The 24,224-nt window shown below is 39.9% G+C and overlaps 1 protein-coding gene across 4 annotated transcripts in view; it reads right to left on the minus strand.

Annotated features, from left to right (window-relative positions):
• Window positions 1-22,821, minus strand: part of Upf2 (UPF2 regulator of nonsense mediated mRNA decay) — a 103,739-nt gene extending 80,918 nt beyond the window's left edge. For 3 of the 4 annotated variants that reach the window (XM_052157738.1, XM_052157740.1, XM_052157739.1), the window contains exons 1-3: window positions 17,102-17,481; window positions 13,225-14,004; window positions 4,014-4,174 (exon numbers count right to left, since the gene is read on the minus strand). In XM_052157738.1, coding sequence (XP_052013698.1) covers window positions 4,014-4,174; window positions 13,225-14,004; window positions 17,102-17,463 — 1,303 coding nt within the window. In that variant the 5' untranslated portion in view covers window positions 17,464-17,481. Of the gene's footprint in view, window positions 1-4,013; window positions 4,175-13,224; window positions 14,005-17,101; window positions 17,482-22,730 lie in introns of those variants that run through there. The other variant, XM_052157737.1, reaches the window with a different exon arrangement.
• Window positions 22,822-24,224: the final 1,403 nt, after the last annotated feature.

The raw sequence follows: 24,224 nt of genomic DNA on the forward strand, positions 1-24,224 counted from the left end.
ACATGTGCACCACTGCACTGACAAGCTCTTCACATGTGCACACAGGTAAGAAATACTATAATTAATCATGTGAATTAAAATTAACCCCACAGAGGTTCATCACTAAAAGTCATTTTTAAAAAAAGAACAGCTAAACAACAAAACATTGGCTCCTTAATTACTCTGCACTCCTTGTAAATAATGCATTCTAACAGAACCTTACTAGGGCATAACCCAAACAACAAAAAGGAAAACTCAGATTCACAAGTTCTAGTGAGCAAAAAATATAAGCAAAAACAGAAATTTAAACAAACTAGATAATACCTATAACACCAAGAAAAAGCTATTTATATTATAAAATTATATGTAATTTTACATATATTTTATAAAAAAATCTATGCTATTTTATATATACAGTGTGTGTATATATATATATATACACACACACACACACATATAGTAATATGTATTTACATAGTAAAACATGGGTTTTGTTCCTGTTTCCTTAAACAATGCTCCCTAAAACTCTTGCAATTTCCTGAGTTACATGGCTTTTTTTATTTAAAATTTCTCTTATTTAAAGGTTTGCTAATAGGATAAGTTAGAGTGGAGCACTTAGCTTTATGATAAGTTCAATGACCAGGAAAAACAAATTACTACTCATAGTACTCCTTAAGATAGACAGGTCAGAGATTAGCTTTAAAAAATTCTGTAATAGGAAAGTCAAAAAGTACAAGGAAATCCTATCTAGCGAAACCCTACCTTCAAAACAAACTCTCCAGCGTAGGAGAGCTGGTGAGTTTCCAGGCTGGAGAAAGTGCATTTCTCTGTATACACACAACACAGGAAGGGGCATTACTCACCCACTATACAGGGACAGTGTCCTTGCCTGTCTACCTGTATCCTTTAGAGTTTTCCACTATAATCTGAAAAGTTTACAGTATTTCCCTGAGCTCTACTAGTCATGTTAGTAAATGATCTAATCACAGGAGGGTCCTACAGAAACCCTGCTTTCTATGGCTCAACAGATAGAACAAGAGGCCACACCTGCAGTGCCATCTTAGGTAGGGACTACTGAACAATTATTGCAAATAATAAATTAAAGGGCATCTAATCCTTTAGTGGGAGGGGCATTTTGAGACAAGGTTTTTCTACATAGCCCTGGAACTGTCCTGGAACTCACTATGTAAACCAGGCTGGCCTTGAACCAACAGAGATTTGTATGCCTCTCTCCCCCAAGATCTGGGATTAAAGGCAAGCACCACCAAACCCATCTAGAATCTAGTTCTTCATTTGTGAGAGTTAACCCTAATTCTAGGAAGTATCAGAAATGAAGTTTTTAAGATATACAAATCGTAGCCACGGCGGTGGTGGCTCTTTGGGGGGCGGGGGGCGGGGGGCTAGGAGGGATAGGGGGATATACAAACTGTATCAGAGAAATGGCCAGTATGAGAAAAATAGCACATATCTAGCAACAGTAATGTTTTGTAGGAGAATGCACAAAAGTGTATGTGTGTGTTTCAAAAAAGTTCTATACACTAATATAAAACAAAAACTGATAGTGCCCAAGCAGATAAATAGAAAAGATCAACAACAAAAACAAAAACTCCTTTGGTGGTGGGGTGGGTGAGACAGGGTTTCTCTGTGTAGCTCTGGTTGTTCTGGAACTCACTCTGTAGACCAGGCTGGCTGGTCTTGAACTCTTGAGATCCACCTGCCTCTGCCTTCCTGGGATTAAAGGGAAGCACCACCACTGCCCAGCCTATTTTTTTTATCCTAAAATATGAGCAGGTATTTCACACATATAAAAATACTAGACTAGAAAGAAATCATTTTTTAAAAAATTTAACTTCTTGCCTGGATAGATGGCTCAGCAATTTAAAGAGCACTGGCTCTTTAAATCCTCTTTAATCCTCTTCTAGGATTCTGGTTCAATTCCTAGCACCCATATAGCAGTTTACAGCTGTCTATAATTCCAGTTCCGAGGGCTTCAACATCTTCCTCTAGCCTTTGAAGGCACCAAATGAATAATTATATAAAAGTAGATACATTTTGGGGGCTGGAGAGATAATTAAGCTGCGGATGAGTATGTAGGGCTGTTGTAGGTGATGAGAGTTTGGGTCCTAGCACTCACATGGGTGGCTCACAACTGCCTGAAATTTCAGCTCCAGGAGATCTGACACCCACTTCTGGCCTCTGTGGGAATTGCAAGCATGTGCACAAAACCATACACACATTATTAAAAATAAAACGTTTAGAATAATAAATAAGAATACATAGACTAGCAAGAAGTAAGTAGAAGTGGCTGTCATCAAGACTGGTGGTCTGGGAGCTGGAGAGATGGCTCAGCGGTTAAGAGCATTGACTGCTCTTCCACAGGTCCTCTGGAACCACATGGTGGCTCACAACCATCTGTAATGGGATCTTCTGATGTTTCTGAAGACAGAAACATCACATAAATTTATTTATTCACATAAATAAATTAAATTAAAAAATATTTAAAAGAAAAAAAAAGAATGGAGATCTGAGTTTGGATTTGGAAGCCATATGGTGGGAAGGAGAGAAATGAATTATAGAAGCTATGCCCCAACCTACACACACACACACACACACACACACACACACAAAGTAAATAAATGCAAAAAAGTACAGAAATATCAGAACTGCAATATTGGATTCACTCTCTTATTACACATCTGACAAAATACATCTTTCTCTAATCTCAGAAATGTTTATACAGGTCCTTATTGGACATGGTCTGAGGAAAACTAACAAAAGAATCTGAAGGTACTCCTAGGGAGAAAGGAGCAGTTCTCTAAGTACACAGCCTTGTTTATTCAAGGGTGCATTTCAGGTAGTGATGGAAGGTTGTTAGATTGTAATATCTAACTTTAAAAAATTTGAAGTTACTTATAAAGCTTAAATTTGTATTAATATGAACTTAACAGGCTTTAAAGTAAGTGCTTTTCTTTCTTTTCTCTTTCAATCATGAGCGGGCTGGAAAGACAATTAGCACTTGCCACAGTCTATGATGGTACACATCTACAATCCTCAAACTTGGGGGATAAAGACAGTTGGGTCCCAGAGACCTGCCGGCCAGTGTCTGAGAAAATCTCTAGATCCAGCAAGAAACAATCTTTAAAACTTGAGGTACCTGGATGTGGCAGTACACATTTTTAACCTAAATGCTTGGGATGCAGAGTAGGTGGGTTTCTATGATTCTAAGCCCTCCTAGGGCTATGTTTTAATATGTATTTAATTTAGGTATATGTTTTGCCTGCATGTATGTATGTGTAACATGTGCATGTGTGGTGCCTAAGTAGGTGAGAAGAGGCCTTTGGATCCTGTGGAACTGAAGTTAAGGATGGTTGTGAGCCACCATGTGGGTGCAAGGAACCAAATCCTGGTCTTCTTCAAGAGTAACAAGTGTTCTTAACTGCTGAACCGTCTCTTTGACCCCTCAGCCAGGGAGACAGACTGACAGAGGCCTTGTCAGAATGTGACAAAGAGACAGAGAGAGAAACCAAGACAGTGAGAAAAAGAGAGACAACATGGAGAGGAAGGAAAGGAAAGAAGGGAGGGAGGGAGGGAGGGAGGGAGGGAGGGAGGGAGGGAAGGAAGGAAGGAAGGAAGGAAGGAAGGAAGGAAGGAAGGAAGGAAGGAAGGAAGGAAAAAAAATAGAAGACACCTGACATCAGCCTCTGGCCTCAATCAACACACACACAAACAGGTAGAAAATGAGGAAGTCACTTGACATTTATCTCTGAACTCCATACATATGTATGCACATATTCCATGTATATTCCTTATGTACATGTGTACACATACACCACAAAAATACACCCTCACTCATACAAAACATTGACTTTAAAAAAAAGATGATTAAGTACATCATGCACTGGTGAGATGACCGAGTGGGCAGAGATGCGCTGCCAAGTTTGATTACCTGAATTCAATCTCAAGAACCGGAACAGCTGAACTGACTCCACAAAGATGTACAGACACACGTACACGCGGACTGGGTTAGACCTTACCTTCTGGCGTCGGTTTGTCCTGAGGAAGATCTGGCATATTTTCATCCAAAAGGTCTGCTAAGGACTGAGAGTTTGCCAGCAGCTTCTGGTAAGACATTGCAAACTCCTCATACTGCTTGTGCCTGTCCTCACTTAGCTCGCCTTTAGAATGCAGAATACGCCTATAAATAAATGAGGAAATAATCTGATAAGATTGTCAAAGCAGACATGACCATGGGGAGCAGTCCATAAAATTTTATCTTACCACAGATATTTAACATAATGCTCTTTATTTTTTTTAATCTCATGTTCTCAGGATCTACCTTAAAATTAAAATACATACAACAATAAATCACCCAATTAAGCTTACTCAAAGATGACAAAATATACATTCGAAATCACCATAATATTTAATTTTGCTAAATAACTAAAGATGATTTAGTACTCTGTTACAAGAATAGAACCCTTTGACATACAGCTAATGAAAAATATTTACTCCAAATCACTAACTGGTTTTCAAAAGCAACAAGTTATAAGAAGAATCAATTATCCTTAAACCTCAACAATGACTTAATAAGAAAATATATTTAACAATTTACTGTAAAATAATTTTGCTAAACTATGTTTTCCTAAGACTTACTATTAGCCAAAAATACTCAAATCCACAAAAGTCAATTTCTAAATATTAACAGGTTTTAAGAGGTTCAAAGCCAGAATTATCATCCATGAACTTCTATGATTTAAATCAAGATTACTTTTGTAAAAATCCATTTCTCCATACAGTCAGTTTTCAACTTACAGTATTAGTTATTCAACGGATGAACAGAAATGATCAGAGAACAGTTTACGCAGAGCTTCATGGGGAACCCAAGGATAGAATTCTTTCCACTTCACAAAAAAGTACTGTACGTTACTCTTGATTACTAATGTTAAACTACTGGAAAATAACCAAAATGTATAAAGTCAAAATTCCCACTGTACTGGTATAAACAGCTAAGACTTACACAAAAGGATGCAATTCGTTCAACACTGAACATTTATGTGGTAGTATAACTGATACTTATAAACAATGCTATACATGTAAAAGATGTTCAAACTGGGTCTCCTATAGCCCAGGCTGTTCTCAAGCTCATTCTGTTGCCAAGGCTAGGCTTCAACTCAGTAATCCTCCTGTGTCCACCCCAACTTTCAATATAAGTTTTCAAAATACAACTATGAATTTTAAGTTAAAACATTTCCAAAAGTAATATTCAGAAGTTTATTGCTTGGCACTTGAACATTCTTATAAACTAAATACGGTCTTGTTCTCTGAGGTGTAGCCTCCTTACAAAGGGAAACTGTGTGAGCAGGGGTGTGAGTGCAAGAGCGCCTCCTGCATTCCAATCGTAGAAACACCAAAGAAGAAAGGGAGGGAGGGAGGATCGAGAGAAGGAAAGAAAATGATTCACTATCATTCACTAATGCTTAACATTTTTAAAATTTTCACTCATTTTACAACTTAAAAATATATTAGCAACTTCTGATATAACAGTACAGCCATGTTTACCTAGGCTAAAAGTATTTCTCTATAAAGACAAAAACTATTTATTGTCTTAAGTTTTCCCTGTTATTTATTTCAAAGTAATGTGTAAGCAAAAATAAAAGTTTCCTTTTATGTATATGCAGACATAACACCCATATGCATAAAATATATAAACAAACAAAGGTTTTTTCAGCAAGTTTATAGATTTTAAAACTTAAAACAAAAATGTGTATATTCATGAAAGAAACTAACATTACTATGAACTTATCAGGATATTTAATCAGTCCTAAGAAAAATCAGAAAAAAATTCATCAAAACCATTAAGTGATTCAAAGAAATACTGTCCCCCAAATGATTCCAGTTTTAAAATATTCAGTGGGTCATCAAAACAGATCAGCCAATACAGTTGCCATCAATGCCTGACAACCCAACTTCCATCTGTGGGACCCACAATGTTAAAGAGAAGTGGATACACTGTTATAGATACACACCTATATACACATACATTCAATGCATACATAAATGTAAATTTTACATTTTAAATAATAAGAATAACATGCAAATTACTGTCAAAGATGGTAAGAACTAAGAGTTTATTCTCAAGAAAATTCTGAGCTGGACAGCGGTAGTACACGCCTTTAATCCCAGCCCGCGAGAGAAGGGGCAAGCAGAGCCCTTGAGTTCAAGACCAGTCTGGTCTACAGAGCGAGTTATAACACACAATAACCCGGTCTTGAGAAACAAAACAATGAAGGGGAGGAGCTGGAGAAAGATGGCTCAGAGGTTAAGAGCACTGTCTGCTCTTCCAGAGATCTTGCTGAGTTCAATTCCCAGCAACCCCGTGGTGGCTCACAACTATCTACAATAAGATTTGATGTCCCCTCTTTTGGCCTGCAGGCATACATGCAGGCAGAATGCTGTATACTTAACAGATAGACAATTCTGTTAGGAGAGATAATAATTTCAGTATAGTTAATGAATATTACCATACACCACTGGGGTCAGCAAGATGGTTCAAAGCGCAAGGTACTTGCCACAAAGCCTGATGACCTAAGTTCTGTTCCTAGGAATCCCACAGAGAAAGAAGACAATCAACTTCCAAAAGTTGTCTTCTGACCACCCACCTATACGTGCGCGCACACACACACACCATAGAACACCTGTGCACACACATACACTTTTAAGAAAGAAAACTTTAACATGAGGGCTGCTGGAGAGATGGCTCAGCGGTTAAGAGCACTGACTGCTCTTCCAAAGGTCCTGAGTTTAAATCACAGCAACCACATGGTGGCTCACATACCCGATGCCCTCTTCTGGTGTGTCTGAAGACAGTGACAGTGTATGCACATACATGAAATAAATCTTTTAAAAAAATTAAAATGTAACATGATTACAGTGTTTGACAACAACAAAACAGAATCAAGGTAGGGTAAGCCTAGAACACAGTTTAAAATGTATTTCTCTTACAAGTTCTAACTTCTTGGTCATCTAAAGAGCATAAATTCAGTCCACTGAAATATACAACACTAAAACTATTTTAAGATGACTGAAAACAGGACTAGATTCAAATTAAATTTAATTCAATGCACCTAGATTCTAGTTCCTCTGCAGTTCCTCTTCGACCAAATTAAAACTTTAAAACTGGGATAACCAAGTACAGATGTGGTGAAAACACACAGAGGAGCATAACATCCATCCATACAAAATAAAACAACAACTGAACTGGAGAGATGGCTTGAGAGTTAAGGGCACTCGCTGCTCTTCTGGAGGCGCTGAGTTAGACCCAGCACCCACATGGTGGTTAGCAAGTACTTACAACATGTAAGTACAATGCAAGAGGCTCTAACACCTCTATGGGCACCATGAATATATATGGTAAACAGACAAATATGGAGGCATAATACACATAAAATAAAAATATCTTTAAAATAATAAGCTTTAAACTTTCAAGGATACCCCTTGGGCCTCCCTCAAATCTAATTTCTTTTTGTTCCTGTTTTGCTTTTTAAAAAAAAAATGGGGTTTCAGTGATGGGGCTCAGTGATAGATCACTTGTCTAGCCCTTGTGAGGTCCGAAGTTCAACTCCTAGTCTAGAAGGAAGGAAGGGAGGGAGAAGGGGAGAAGGAAGGAGAGGAGGATGGAGGGAAGGAGAGGCCAGTGGGTCTTGTAGTGCAGGCTGGCCTTCAACTCAATGTACTACCCAGATGGTGTATAATTAGCAATCCCCCTGCCTCTGGATCCTGAATACTATAGATTACAGGCATACACCACCAATCCCAAGACCATGATCAAAATTCTTTAACAACATTAATTTATCTAATTGTTAAATAAATTATGTATTTAGGCTAGCTATTCATGAAAAGACCTCTTAAAAAAATAGAAACTGAAATTTTGGGTTGTTTTCTACCTATATCATACACGGAGAACTTAACTTAGTAAATAGGAGAGGATACCAACAGTGGAATTTCAAGTTACAAATAGAATCCAAAGTGGTATCTAATCTGATCACTTATCTAACACATGCTTACTAAACAGCTCACGGAATCTACAGCACACTCTAAGACTATTATGATTTTAGCAACAGAAATCAGTCATCAAAAAAAAGCAGTGGGTAGAAATGGAGTTATGACTCTAGCTTTGTCAAGGCCTTGGGTTCAGTCTCCATTAAAGATTAAATTAAAAACAAAACAAGACAAAAATGAAAACCTCATTTTTTTTTGTACACTTGCAGAGAACAGAGCTCAGGGCTTCATGGTAGGCAAGCAATGCACCTTGAGCGCTACTCCTCACTAAAATCTCTTATATAAAGTACATGAGAATGTTAAATGAAAACATAAGCAAAACTCACTAATGATCATTATATAGGACTCCAATCTTTTTAGAAACACATCTATTTGCAAAGCTGAACTGAAAGGATTCTTTTGAAATTTCAGAGGTCAGTAAACTTTTTCTGGAAAGAACCAGGAAATCAATATTCTAAGTTTCCAGACCACAGGCTCTTCTCTGAAACTGTTCAACATAACTGTAGCAAACAGTAATGGAGAGGCAGTATGGAAATGAGTTTACTATGCTAAGATAAAACTAAGAACAGTGAGCTGTCAATGTGCATTCCACAAAGCACTCCTCGCCTTTTACATTTTTTTACACTAGGCACTAAAGGCCAGTAGGCCACACTGTGCCAATCTTTTGTTAGGATTGGAAGTAGTCAAAACAATTCATCATCACTGTTAAATGTTTGTTAAATGGTAAAGTAGTGGTACCCTCTCACAGATGTAAAAAGTAATGAAATAAACCCAATCCCAAGTCTTACTATAACAAAAATGTGTAAAAGAGATTTCTTGCTGCTCACGCCAATCAATAATTCCAACACTGGGGAGGCAGAGAAGGGCAGACCACCACAAGTTTAGGGACAGCCAGGGTTACATTAAATGAGACTATTTCAAAATCTTGTCTCAAAAAAAAAAATATGAGATATTACCATCTAGAAACACCCTAAACGTTCTCAAAGTCACAAAGCTGACTGCTACAGCCTCCAGAGCGCTGGGACTATAGGCATGGGCCACCACACTCACTGAAGGGTTTAAGTTACTATTACAACACTGACAGAAGGCACTGAGTATTCATTCCTGAATCAAGCACTCACCCTCTGTGCCGCATATCAAAAGGCATACTTTTTCTTTCCCAGTCTTTCACTTCTATGGTTTGGCTTTTGTTACTCCCTTTTATTTTATACAGATTACTTATTTGCTCTATATTTCCGTACAAATAAACTTTTAAAGCAAGCAAAGCTGGGAAGATCAGAGTTCAAGGCTGGCTGCTGGTGTTTACAACATTTAACATAGCTATTTTCAAAACAATGACTTGCCAGGCAGTGACAGGCATGGGCGCCTTTAATCCCGGCACTTGGGAGGCAGAGGCAGGCGGGTTTCGGGAGTTCAAGGCCAGCCTGGTCTACAAAGTGAGTTCCAGGACAGCCAGGGCTACATGAGAAACCCTGTCTGGAAGAAAAAAAAAAAGACTCACTCAGGTTTTCCGAAAGATCAAACAGGCACTATATTAAGTAACAAGCATTTTAAAAAGCACTAAAGTAGTGAGTGCCAGATGCCATTAAAGTGCATGTACACATCCGATCACGACAGAGCCACATTTACATCAGAAGCAGAACACTACTATTGTCTCCACTGGAAGGCTAGGAACACTGAAGCACTGGTGTGTGAGACAACTTCCCAAGTTGTCTCACACACCAGTGCTTCCCAAGGATACAGAGTAAATGACAGGTCTAGAGTTTGAACCCTTGAATACCCTGCTTCTGAAGTCTGCATTATTAAAAAGTAGACTATAACTGACTCTAAAAATTCAGTAATTCTGTTTTGTACATTCTACTGGAATTACAAACTCTTAAATGTAATACTAAAAGCAAACCATCAAAGTCAAGGTGCTATTGTTTTAATTCTCTTTTTAACCAAAATATAACCCAGATTCCTCTAGCTTGCATTAGAGTTGGTAAGGACTGGATAGCCAGTCAGAAGATTTCCAGCAAGCAATTGTATTGAGTGTGACGGCAGTGGACACTGCACAGCGATGAGAAATACAGCTCTGAGAAAAGGACCTTGATTTTGTCACTGGCTCTTCCCATTACCTCAGGCAAGTCCTCAAATTCCTTCATTAGTCACCTTAAAAATACAGGTATTTCCTTTAGGGATATGGTGAAGACATCAGTAAGATTATGCATGTAATTCATTATATTGATAGAAAATGCTATTTACATGAGAAAAAAGTACTAAAACCACTGTAAAAAACAATAAAAAGCTTCAATAAAAAGCTTGATCTATGAAAATGCAGTCAGGATGTAAAGTAAATTAATTCAATTTTTAAAATCTCAGCAAATATACAAACATCCTTTTAAATTTTTATCTTATGCATCACAAAAAATAAGACACATAAAATCTTGAAAATATGGTCATGACTATATCCAAGAAAAAAAATATACTGTTTTACCTACCATTTGCTCCCACCTTGTCAAATCATCACAAAAATAAGCCAGAAAATTATATTAAATTTTCTTACAATCTCATTTAAATTTGGTTATGATTATTTTAGGAAAAGAAATCAGTGTGTACAATGTAACTATTTATTCAAATATTTATTCATTTACTATGTTAAAATCCTTTAAACAGAGTTGGTAAACTAAGAGGAACTGGCTCTTGTAACACTGTTAGAGAGAGCTTGCTTAAGGAGAAAATCTAGTCAGGCAATATCTTTTTTTTTTTTTTTTTTATGTTTTTCATGATAGGGTTTCTCTGTGTATCCCCGGCTCACCTGGAACGAGCTCTGTAGGCTACTCTGGAACTCACAGAGACACACTTGCCTCTGCCTCCTAAATTCTGGGATTAAAGGCATTGACCACCAATGCCAAGGCACATATAACCTAGAATACATGGTCATGAGGCGTGAGGCAGTATCTTAATAGTGTGTAAATATTACCAACTGATCAAACTGTAAGAATAGGTAAAGCCAGCCTGGAGAGATGGCTCAGCAGCTAAGAGCACTGACCACTCTTCTGAAAGTCCTGAGTTCAAATCCCAGCAACCACATGGTGGCTCACAACCATACATAATGAGATCTGAAGCCCTCTTCCGGTGTATCTGAAAACAGCTACAGTGTACTTACACATAATAAATAAAGAAATCTTTTTTTGGGTTTTTTTTTTTGGTTTTTTTGAGACAGGGTTTCTCTGTGTAGCCCTGGCTGTCCTGGAACTCACTCTGTAGACCAGGCTGGCCTCCAACTCAGAAATCTACCTGTCTCTGCCTCCCAAGTGCTGGGATTAAAGGCGTGCGCCACCATTGCCCAGCTATGAATAAATCTTTAAAAAAAAAAACAGATAAAGGCCACTTGAAGGAAATTAAGGTAAAAGCAATTTAAAATTGAGTTATTTTTAAATCGGTATATTTAAGTTTCAACATTAGTCAAACTAATAGTACTTCTTGGATTTTATTAACAGTAGAGAAAGGGGAATGTTTGCTTTATCATCTACTTTAGAGTTTATGTGTTTACTTCTAGCCGTATAGTATCATAGTAGAGAAAAGCTACAGTGACTTATTATCGCTGTGAGACATGTCTGTCTGATCCCTGTGACTTCTCTTGCATATTTGCTGACTGCCAAGATGCTTTCTTTTTCAGGATAACTCTTCAATTCTGCACTCTTCCAGTCCTTTTCAGACACTCACTATCCTTAGGACATTTGGTTCTGATTTGTTCTTCTGTGACCAAAATTGCTATAGCTGTCTGTCTTTTTGTTAGGACTTTTTACACTGAAGCCTAATTCTCAAATGGACCACTCTTTGTTTTGTTTGTTTGAGACAGGGTGTCACTAAGGTAGCCTTGGCTTCTCTGTAGACCAGGCTGGCTTTAAAGCCCATCAAGTAAGTGTTCTGTTTACAAGGTTAGTTGTAATGTATTTGGCAGACTGTAAAGGAACAGGAGGATGAAACTGACAAGGCATTATGCAAATCACAATTTAAAAAATTCAAATACATGAAAATTAGTATTCAGAACCATAGACAAGAGTGGCAATTCTGTTTCTATTTTAATTTTTTTCTTTGAAATTGGATTTCATTATAATGCCCAGAGAGTATAATTCTAACCTGAGTGACCTTTGGTCATCAGGACTGAGCATCAACATGACCCTATCCAATATGCTGCTACAGTGACACATTCACTATTTTTCTGGTTAAATCAATCACCATCCAGGGATAACTGCTTACGCCAGTCCTCCTCCACTACACGCTCATGAGGACAGAAAAAGGTTTGCCTCCCTCATTAATTGCCAATCAAGCAAAGTTCTAGACTCCTAAGCCTACAATTTAACTAGTGGTAAAGTACTCAGCTGAATAGAACTGCTATTACTCCCTTCTGTATACCCCGGACCTCCAACAAATCAACAGTCTCATTAAAGTTAGCTCAATGCCCACAAACTGTCTAGCCAATTGGTATCTTCTCAGTGCAGGAACTACAGTATCTTCTGACAACTGAATCTGTTTCTAACAGGGACTTCTCACCAATGACCAGAGCAACAATACACGACTCCTTTAAAACCGGGACCAGGAGCCCTCAGGAAGAACACTCCTGTCAATGCACTTTAAAACTTATCCAAGGGGGAAAAAAACAAACCAAAAAAACCTATCCAAGGACATAACTTTGTGCTATGTCTCAGAATTCTGATCTGAAACACCACAGCTAACATATGACTCATTTTCTTTACAAGAGCAAGTAACAGCAGTGGCATTAACAACTTAAAATACAAAACCATGAAAGCAAACCTGTTAGGAGGAAGCTGAAACACAGAAAAATAGTAGCAGGTCAGGTAAAGTGACAGAAACAGAAAATCTATTTCTCAACATTAATGAGGTTTTTTTTTTTTTTTTTTTTTTTTTTTTTTTACACCACAGGAAGAAAATATATCAACAAAGCAAAAATTAACACCTTCTTACTAGGGTTCTTTAAAATCAGAAATAAAATCTATTATAGAGTCACATTTAAACATGAGTACTTAAGACTATTATACTATTGAAATTTTCCTGGAATGCTAAGAAATCACCTGTAAGGAGCCCTTTTCCATAAGTTCTCTCAGTGGCATGAAGACGTTACACATTTTAAGTACGAGCTCCACAATAAATTCTCAATTCTGAGAAACATTTGAAAATCACCTGTTTTGCCTCTCAGTATTCTGAAGCTCCCTGTGGTCCCTCTTCAGGTGTTTGGTCAAAGACGTAAAGTACTCTTTTAAAAGATTCTGGAAAGGCTGCTGCTTCTCTGGACTAATTATCTCACTAGGAGGAAAGTTCAAATTAAACTTCTCTGCAGCACTTTTTACTTTCCTCGGTACAAGTCCAGCAATGTCATCTCCACAATGGCGACAGAAACTAATCACCACAGATACATGAGTGTGGGATTCTCGATCAGCATTAATAATACTTTTTAGCTGTTCATAGATTAAGGAAAGACCTTCCTTGTCAGTGAAAATTCCCACTATTGTCAATTCTGCAATGAAACGCAAGTCAGTTCTTAGCTTGGTAATGTTAGGCGTTTTCTCCTCTTTCCTTGCTTCAAAATGTTTTTTCCACACCTGAAGCAGCGAGGGTGCAAAGTCAGCGTACCGCTGGTGAAAGAGAGAGCAGAGGTGCACGGCACAGTTCACGTCAGAGATTTTTAATTTTGCTTCCACAATGGAAGCTACGGCTTCTGCAATATATTTGCTTAAATTCAGGCCATTAAAATCATGAGACAAGGAGTCTCTCTGTTGTTCTGTAATTGTTTTTAGTTTCTTGACAAAAGCAGTATTTTTCTTTAAGCTTGAATCTAGGCGGCTAAAGAAATTTTCCTCTGGTCGGTTGTCGGGAGCATTTTGGTTTTTGCTACGGAGTTCCTTTCGTAATTGATGGCGTTCCCAAGCCTCCTGATGAAGCTGAAGAGATTCTTCTTTCTCTCTATGTAAGACAAAACACAAATAAACATACATTTTGAAAGTCAATGAAAATCTAAAATCTAAGTATAAGAGTCCAAGAGGAACAAAAGGAGCAGAAGAGCCTCCGGTGTTTTTGTCGCCTGCCTGGGGTCCTGCAGAACCTGTACACGCTGAGCGAGTGCTGGGCCTCTGATCTGCACTCACCACCTCTCTCATTACTTTCAAAGGCACTGTATTAGTTACCTAAGATACTGACAGCACAGTAAATTATAACACCTACTGGGGTAGAATGATTTCCAATAATCTAAACTGTGAATCATTCTGTCAATTTGTAAGTTCAACTGATCTAAGACACAATGTTCAATATGTAAAATATAAATTGATACGACTGGGGATAATATAAAATGTTAAACAAAAGCATTGGGTAAACAGAAAAACACTTAAGACAAGAAACACTTCGGTTAAAGAACCACCATTATAAAATGTACTGAACTGTCAAGAACTTTCTCCATACTCAACATTTACCAAACAATTAGCAAAGGCCAGCCTGGGTTATATGAGAAACCTCCCCTCACCACACACCCCCACTACACACACACACACCAAAAGAAGATCCTGAACTAAAGACATGGCTCAAACTTAGGAACACAGGCTGTTCTTCCAAAGAACCCAGGTTCAAGCCTCAGCACCCAGGCGGCATCTCACAACGATCTTGAAGTCCAGGTTCAGAGGATCTGCTGCCCTCTTCAAGTCTCTGCCAGACAAGGATGTTGGCAAATACTCATCATATATATAAAAAAAAAAAATCCAAATTTTTTTCCATGAGCATCAGTAACAAGAAATACTCATGACTTAGGAAGTCTGGGAAGGAACTCTGGGAGAACTACCAGAGTTTAAAATCCTTTAATGAGTGTAATAAACTCAATTTAACCTAAAAGAACAGTTAAAAGCTGACATAACTTTTTTCACCTAGACATTAAAAAAAAAGTAATGACTTGGGACAGAGGTGGAAACAAGAGAGAATTTGATTTTAAAATATTAGAATATATGTTTTAAAATATATATCTGCAAAGAAGTAATTTTCCTCTTCCCAGAAAAAAATCATTTCTTAAATACCTTACTCTAACTCCAGGCCCCATGCCCACCCCTTGCTGAGAGCTACAATGTATTAACACAGGGGCTGCATTTGGATATACAAATCTTTCAGTGGCACACAAACTACAGGACTTGTAATGAAAAGAACAAAAGCATAACTCATCATGCATTTGAATTAAGCAAATCAGTTTTTCCCTGTACTGAAAACATTTTAAAGTATAAAAACTTTATGGGCAAATAAAATATAAAATCCTATGCACTTTAAAATATTCTAGGTAAGGACTTGGGGACAGAAGTCCCCAGCACAATCTTGCCTTTCTTTCTTTCTTTTTTCTTTTTTTTTTCTTTTTGATTTTTTCAAGACAGGGTTTCTGTGTACCCCTGGCTGTCCTGGAACTCTGTAGACCAGGCTGGCCTCAAACTCAGAAATCTGCCTGTCTCTGCCTCCCAAGTGCTGGGATTTGGGATCAAAGGTGTGTGCCACCATTGTCCAGCTGATACTTGCCTTTCAAGCTCTAAGGCTTTGGGTTCAAGTCCAATGGCTAACTCCACTAATATGTGTGTGTGTGTGTGTGTGTGTGTGTGTGTGTGTAATTTATTTTTAGAAAAGTAGGTAATTATTGGCTAGGGCAGAAAAGGAATGTGGGGTAAGACTGGTTTATTATTACATTTTATCTTCATAAATATTTGAAATTTTTCCTGTAAAAGGTTAGGAAGTGGGGCTAGAGATGACTCAGCAGTTCAGAGCATGGGCTGCCCTTCCAGAGGACCTGGGGTCAGTTTCCAGCACCTCTTGGTGGCACACAACCATCCATAATTGGTTCCAGAGACTCCAACACCATCTTCTGGCCTCAGCCAGCACTGCATGCATGTGCTGCACAGACATACATGCAGGCAGAACATTTGTATTCACAAAATAATAAAATTAATAAAAATCGCCAAAAATAACAAAAGAAATTGGTTGTTTTCAATTGTTTTAAAAGCACTCTGAAGCCGGGTCTGTACAGTGCATGCCTTTAAACCAAGCACTTGGGAGACAGAGGCAAGCAAGTTCGTACAAGTTAGAGGCCAGTCTGGCCTACACAGTGAATTCCAGGACAGCCAGAGCTACAAACACAGTGAGACCTTGTCTCAAGAAAAACAACAAACAACTTAGAAGGGGCAAAGAAAGTGCTGTGAAACCAAGTATGTTTATGAATTAAAATTTTAGTAGAAGGATCCACATATACTACACAAGCCTAACAGCTGGGTCTGACCCCTAAAGCCCAAAGTGGAAGGAGAAAACCAACTCCTCAACAGTCCTCTGGCCTCTGTGCAAATAGGCATGAAAGTGCACATGCGCACACACAATTAAAAAAAAATGTTTTTAAATTTTGGAGGAGAAAATAAGCAAGAAATTCTGAAGAATCATGGTTGTGATTATTCTAAAATTGGCCACTACTACTGCCTTGCAGCCCTCTCTTCCTTATTAAAGGGAGCGCTGGGACTGGAGAATGTCTCAGTGGTTAAGACAACTTGCTCTTCCAGAGGACTCATGTGGTTCCTAGCACCCACATCAGTTGACTCACAGCACCCTATAACTACAGCTCCAGAGAATCTGAGGCTCTCTCTCCTCAGGCTTCCTGGGTCACCTGCGCACATGACAGACAGACAGACAGACAGACAGACAGACACACACACCCTTTTGGTTTTTTAAAGGATAGATGGAGGGTCTGTAAAGCGTAGTTTTAAGGTTTAGTTGAAGAGTACCGGCCTAGATGCAGAAGGTTCTAGGTTTGCTCCCTACCACTGAGGGCCAAAGGGACGATCCATGAAAACACTTTGACAAAGCCCAGGTCACGCTAGACCTCATCCAACACTGAAGCCCGCAGTCCCTAAGCACCTTGTGCATGCACGCCCCTGGTCGGGGAAGCCACCCTCCCAGACCTCAGGCGGCAGGCAGCCTGTCCTCTGACACAGCCCGTCCCCACTGAGGAGGTCCTCAGGAGTCCACTCGCTCCTTCACCCCCAACCTGGTTTCTTACTTCAGCTGAGCAGCTGCTTCCTCCTGCTGCCGCTTGGCCTGCTCCTCCTGCTTTTTCCTCTCTTCCTCTTCCTGTTTCTTCTTTTCTTCCTCTTCCTTCTTCTTTAACTCTTCCTCTGCCTTCACCTTCTCTTCCTCTTTCTTCTTGCGTTCCTTGTCTTCCTTTTTTCTCTTGTCCTCTTCCAGTCTCTTCTTTTTGTCTTCTGGGACCTTACTGGCCTCCTTCTTGGCAGTGACCTTGAGATCATCCTTGGGTTTCTCCTTGCTGCTCACTGGCCGCCTCTCACTGCACTCTTTTTCCTTGTTGTTTAGTAAAGATTCTTTGTCTTCCATACTTGCTGACTTTTTACGCTCAGCTGGCATTATGTGACCCAGGACAACCTGTAAGAGTAAAAGAATGTCAGTGCTGTGGGGAAAGGGGCTTATATTTAATAACAGCATTATTTCTAAAACACAACGTATTAATGAAGCTTGGCAACCATGAAATATTAAAATGCTATGAAGCAGTATGCTGTGATGAGAATGCCGCCGTAGAAGCTGGGATGCATGGGTGGTAAAGTGCTTGCGGAGCACACATGGTCCTCTATCCCCAGCACCATTACAAAAACGGGTCACATTCCATGTTTTATTACTACGAGTTACTTCTATATCTAAGGGTTTTTTGTGTTGTTTTGTTTTTACTTTTTAAGGAAACATTTAAGCATAAAAGTGGATTGGCCATCATGGTTCATGCCTTTATCCTGGCGCTTAGGAGACAGAGGCGAGTGGACCTCTATGAGTTCTAGGACAGCCAGGGCTTGAGAAACCCTGTCTCAAAAAAGTGGTAGTATAGCATTTAGAACTTCTAGACACATATTATCCACTCCAATCATGACTAACTTAAAATCAATTCATCACTATAACTGGAAACATCATGAGTTTCAACCCAAGATTTTTATGTGTTAAGAGCAATGCTCAGCAGGCCAAATTAGGAGGTGCTGTGAGTTAAGGTCAGCCTGTGTTACACAGTGAATTGCATGCCAGCTTTAGCTACACACTTAAATCCTAACTTAAGAAAGGCAAGGTGGCTCAGTAGGTAAAGACGCTTGCGCCAATACTCCATGGTGGATGGAATGAGAACCAACACCTACAAGTTGTCATCTGACCTCCAAATGCACTAAATAAGTAAATGTTTTAAAAAAAACTTTATTAGCTGGTGGTGGCGCATGCCTTTAATCCCAGCACTTGGAGACAGAGGCAGGTGGATTTCTGAGTTGGAGGCCAGCCTGGTCTACAGAGTGAGTTCCAGGACAGCCAGGGCTATACAGTGAAACCCTGTCTCAGAAAAACAAAAAACAAAACAAAACAAACAAACAAAAAACCTTTTTAAAGGAACAAGAAACTAAACATTCAAGATGCAGCTCAGTGGCCAAGTGCTTAGCATGTCTTAGGCCCTGAATTCGATCCTCAGCACTGTGACTGAAGCAAACAGGCTTGACTCTTTTGTTCTGATCAGAGTTCAGTGAGAGAGTGCTATCTAAAATGAGGGAAGCCCAATTCTCAGCAACTCCAAAAATGAGGGAAGAGACAGAGATCCTGGTTTACTGTTGTATGCAACATTCATGAAACATATTTACACAAGAGAATAGTTACAAAGCAAAGACTCTTGCTTCCTACTAACCAATGAACAGAGAATAGTCACAAATTTTACCCCATTAGTATAATCTTATCAAAGTTTTAAAATGAAAAAAGAACTTACTCAAATTAGAGCAAGCTTTCAATCTCATTAGACAATATTTATAAATATAATGATTAATAAGAACTCTAGATTCTGTTCTGTATCTGTCAGTAAGGTAGCCAGTAGTCTAGGAGTTTCTAAACCTCAGCACTATTATCATTTTGAGCAAGTCTGGTGTTTTTTGGGTTTTTTTTTTAATTATTATTATTCTTTTGTTTGTTTAGCATTGCTAGAAATAAAACTCAGGCTTTTTGCCCACTCTACACCTCTTTAGAATAAAGTAAGCACTCTACCCCTGAGCTATATCCTTAGCCTGTAAGATAATTCATTCTTTGTGGAAACAAAAGGTTATCCTAGATACCTGAAGCAGCTAAGCACCTCTGTGCATCCCGTGTAGTAAATGACAAGTTACTCCAGATAGTAGTAAATGCTTCTGAGCCAAAGGAGTATCACTGGCTGAAAAACTACTACACTAAAAAAAAACATGAATTCAACTTAAATAAAACCTGCAATTCAGTTGCTCAGGACCACCATACTTCAAGTGTTCAATTCCCCACAACTACTGGCTTCCAAGCAAGGCACCAAACATTTCCACCATCATGGAAAGTGCTGTTTGGACAGCACTAAGCAAGCTCACATCCTTAACTGGAAACTACAAATACTGAAAGAAAAAAAAAACTGTATATCACACCAAAATGTAGGACTTCTTAAAAAACATTTCTCTACCTAGAGCTAGTTATCTTACATAATTTTGCAGACACTACTTTTATGTTTTAACTTCTAAATTATCTGCAAGTTATATACAAAAAGATTCACAGTATTATTTACATAGTATAAAAAAGTATTTAAACTTCTTGATATCTTAGTAAAAAAGTTAAGGATATACAAGTATTCTTAAATATTTTCAAGTACAGCATTTAAATTATAGCAAGAAATCCCAGGTTAATAGCTAAAACCTTTGTAAGCATAAATAAATAAGGAATGTATTACTTTAGAGTTAACTGTTATCAGAAAGACAACCTAGACCAGGAGAATTCTGAAGGTACACAGAGAGCCGAGGAGTCAGCCTTCACTTCCTTCAGCCTCCCCTCTTTTCTCACTTACCTTCTTTTTCTCCAGTATATACCACCTTTAATATGAAAACACCTCACTCTAAAACAAACTTTCAAATAGTATAATACCAGTATCTAGTCACAGGAACCATACTAAACATTTTATGTACATTATCTCATTTAATACTAAAATTTTTATGAGGTGGGTATTGTTTTCCCTATTTATAAATGAGTAAACTGAGACTTAACCAAGTAACTTGACCAAGGTCTCCACAGCTGGTGATAGAACTGGAATGTGAATTCACAGTCTTAACCAAAGTTAAGAACCCTGAGAGCACCAAACTGTGAGATGGAAGACTTGATCACAGACACCCGACTATGACAAATCATAGAATTATGAATCTCAGCAGGAGGCTCTGATAATGGCTAAGCACTTACTACATAATGTTAACTTACTGGCACCCTCTGGCTGAAGGTACGAAGACAACGTAACATTTAAGGTAACAACGCAATCTTATTTAAGGGTATTAATCATTATATGCAACAAAATTTTATGGAATTTGAATTTTGTGATTTGAAGTATCAACAAGATATTTCAAGATTACAGGAATATATAATTCTCAGACAACAAAGACAACATCAGAATTTATAACTAAAGTGTTCCCTACAAATTAAATTTAAAATTTTTCCATAGAATCAACAAACTTACTCTTTATCTGACAAATCCATGAAAGATCATCATTTATAAGCTCAAAAGGTTCCCCAACTTCTCACAACTCACCAATATTCATTTATTTAGTAAGTGTAAATAACTACCACACTGATAAACAGTAACAATGACAAGTTAAGACAAGTCCAGCGTCTGAAGATGATAAAACAGATTCCCAAAAAGATCTGTTAAGTCTTGGTGTCAGAACCGAATTCTAGCTAACAAACTTGTAACAAAGAGTATAGGCAGCAGTGCCACTCAGCAAACAGAACAGGTGTTCAAGTCAGCCTTCCGCATGCATGCCAGCTCCATACCTTACTTACTAGCTACGGAAATCAGGCAACTTAACGTCTGCTTAGTCCAGTTATTTGCCAAATAATTGGAGCTGTTGCTACCCATCTTAATGTGTTACTAACCTATAGAACAGTAGCCACCATAAAGAAAGACATTAAATGTCAGTTCTCTATCAGACCTGACACTGAAAAGGCCATTACAGGATGACAGAGCTTTAGCACTAAGACTATGGGGCTCTACCCACTCTGAGCTTCAATTCAGGTTTCCACCGAGTGTGGAAGGCAGTGCCAGCTGCCCAGGACTACCCAAGCGCTTCAGTGCTGCCAGGGCGTGCCTCCACTATGTTCACATTCACAGGATTTCGAAAACCAAGTAAACTAGAAGACAAACAGGAATCCAATGATATGCATTTGTATCCTGTCAATTTAAATTTAATAAATTAAATCTAATAAAAGCACTAGATTCTTATTTAATAACAGCTAAATAATTCACCTAAAGTGTTTCCAAAACTCCCATGAAATATTATATTAAAATGACGAATATAAAAGTCAGTGGTCTTGAAATTGAAATAGGATTAACTTTTACAAACTACTCTGCTAAATACAAGTATATTCAGACAGCCCTTAAAAGGAAAGTATGATTGAAAACCACCTTTCTAGCTCCCAAAATACCGCCCTGGGCACTTGGTCTGTATTATTTTATTTGCCTTTCTAAACTTCCAAAAGAAAGTAAAAACTATTTAACTAGTAAGACAGATTCTAATGCAGTGTCCTGGAGAGAGGACAGAGAACGGAGGTGTTTCCCTAATACAGCTTTAAGTTTGCTAAGTACCATATGGTCTATGTATGAAATCACAATCAGACTGCTCTGAAAATGCTACAGAGTAAGAGAATGCTGGTTTACCTCTCAAGTCTGTGTTTTGAACTCAAAATGTTCTAAAGGTAGAACAGCACAGAGATATCTTCCGGTTTCTGGGTTTATTCTTTTACAAGGTCCATATATATATATATGTATATACATACATACATACATACATACATACACATACATACACATATACCATGCGTGCCCTCAAACCTGTAAGCAGCCTCTGCTTGGCTCACCAGATCAAACCCCGTGTGATCACTTCTTTAGTTCAACAGTACTTTGTAGGGGAAGTCATGAAAGCCTTGAGGAAGAGTCGAAGAATCAGCCAGCCTACCTGATCAAAAGGAAGTAGACCCGAACAGCCCCATCCCCACCATCCGCAGGTCCACTCCGAGCCTCGCCCCCTGCACACGCATCACCCACAAATCTCCCACAAACCCCCGCTGTGCCTCGGGGTCCCACCATGGACACACTTCCCGTCCACAACTCCTATTCCGTGGGGACAGCTAAGCCCCAAGCCTAACTTCTCAACCCACACTCCCTCCGCGCCGAAGCCTCTCGAGCTTGTCGGGTCACTCTCCATCTTCCCCGCTCCCTCGTCCACGCTTCCCTCCGGACTCCCGAGCTCGCCCCAGCCTCTCCTCGCACTCTTCCACGCCCCCGAGCACCTTCCCCCTCCACTGCAGGCTCCCCCGCCTCCAGCCCCGAGGCCGGGCCCAGGCATGTGGGGCAGACACCTCTTCTGTCGCCCCTCACGCCAGCCTCGGCCGGGCCGGCAGAGTCCCCCACACCGAGCAGACCCTCCGGGAGAGGGGTCTGACGAGGACGACGTCCGACCCGCTCGTCCCTCCACTGCTCGCCGCCCCCGGAGAGCTGGAGTGCGGAGTCGCCTCTCGGGTCCCTCGGGGAGTAGGAGTCCGGGCCGGTCCCCCTCCGCGCCAGCTCGTCCCTACCGTCGGAGCGGAGGGGAAGGAGGATCCCTGGGACTCACCTAGTGCCTGTTGTCAACATTAGCCCCGGGTTTCCCAGCACCAACTCCAGCGCTCGGGCTCTCCCCTCCCCTCCCCCCACCTATCTCGCAGCCGAGGGCCCGCCTTCCCTCAGCTCGCCCTCCTCCCTCCTCCCGTCGGCCCTCCCGCCCGCCACTCACCAACGCGGCCGGGCTGCTGGGGGCGGGGCGGAGGAAGGGGGAAAAGGAAAAGGCTGCCCGCACTACTGCCTAATCCAAATTGACCCCCGTCGCCGGGGCCCGCGGCGCGTTCAGTCCCTCATTTTGGTTCTGAAGTGATAAATATTATACCTAATCTTAAGGATGTGCTTCTGCTTCTGCGATTCGTTGAAATCCTCCTATGTGTAAATTTTTTTATACAGGCAATAAATAGAATAACTGCTTCCAGCGCCTCCATTCAGGGCCCCAGCAGAGGGGAGGAGTGTTCCAAGGACCGGAGGCGGGAAGTGGATTGGTCGTCAGGAAAGGGAAAGCGCCTGAATTGGAGATGCGCATGCGCAGGCAATTCACGGCGGGGGGGGGGGGAGCGGGAGTGAGGCGAGGCGGAACTCTAAGGAGGCGTAGAAGAGTGGTGGGATAGTAGAATTACGGGGCGCTATCGAGGTCAAGTTTGGTCACTTAGTTCTCAGAAGAGTGGCCTGATGCGAACGGGAGGAAGGGGTTCAAGAAAACAAAGGTTGATTGGACTAATAAACTGGAGAAGCTAAAGAATATGGCTGTTGAGGAAGGTAGAGGTAGTTTCGGAGTAGGACTATGACTGGTGGGGGAGTTTCCAGAACCGGCTTAAGGTGTTGGAGCTGAAAAACAGCTAGAGTAGAGAGCAAGCAAGGCATTTCCCATATGGAAATTATAGAAAGTCCTCTATTGTAAGTATTTAACTTTCACAGTGGAATTAAATGGCCCAGTTTTTAAAGGGACAGAGTTACGAACTTGAACCAAATTGACTTTGAAGTGCATTATCAGCTCAGCTGCTCAACCTGTTCTCCCAAGTGGATATAATGTGCGTCTGACCTCCGATTCGAGTTCACTTTGTGGTCTGTTGGGATGTGCATATGGTTCCGCTCTGGCTGGCCTGTAGCCAAAGGAACAAATTTGCAAAACAAGTCTGGATTCTTGCTTGACACATCAGTGTTCGAGCCCGTACAGTGCTCCGCTACCAACCTTAATGCTTGCGATGTCGCTGCCCCCTTTATTTTCAGCTTTTGCCCGTGTGCTTTCTCCTGTCCACTTCAATTAGCAAGTAAATTCTCTTTCAAATTGTGCACTTCCTGTGTTAAATTTTTTCTTGTTCAAAACAACCAATAGGACGTAAAGGGTACCAAAGGAGAGGGAAGACAATGTTGCAGTTCTATACCACTGATAGGTGATTTTGAGAAGTTTTTTCCTATGATAGCACACAACTGAGGACCACTTGCGAGTCGCCGGTTTCATTTTCTTATTTTGTCTGTCTTACCCAGCTCCAGATCTGGTGTTGTG

This window comes from Apodemus sylvaticus, chromosome 14, assembly GCF_947179515.1.
Source record: "Apodemus sylvaticus chromosome 14, mApoSyl1.1, whole genome shotgun sequence".
NCBI classification, from domain to species: Eukaryota; Metazoa; Chordata; class Mammalia; order Rodentia; family Muridae; genus Apodemus; species Apodemus sylvaticus.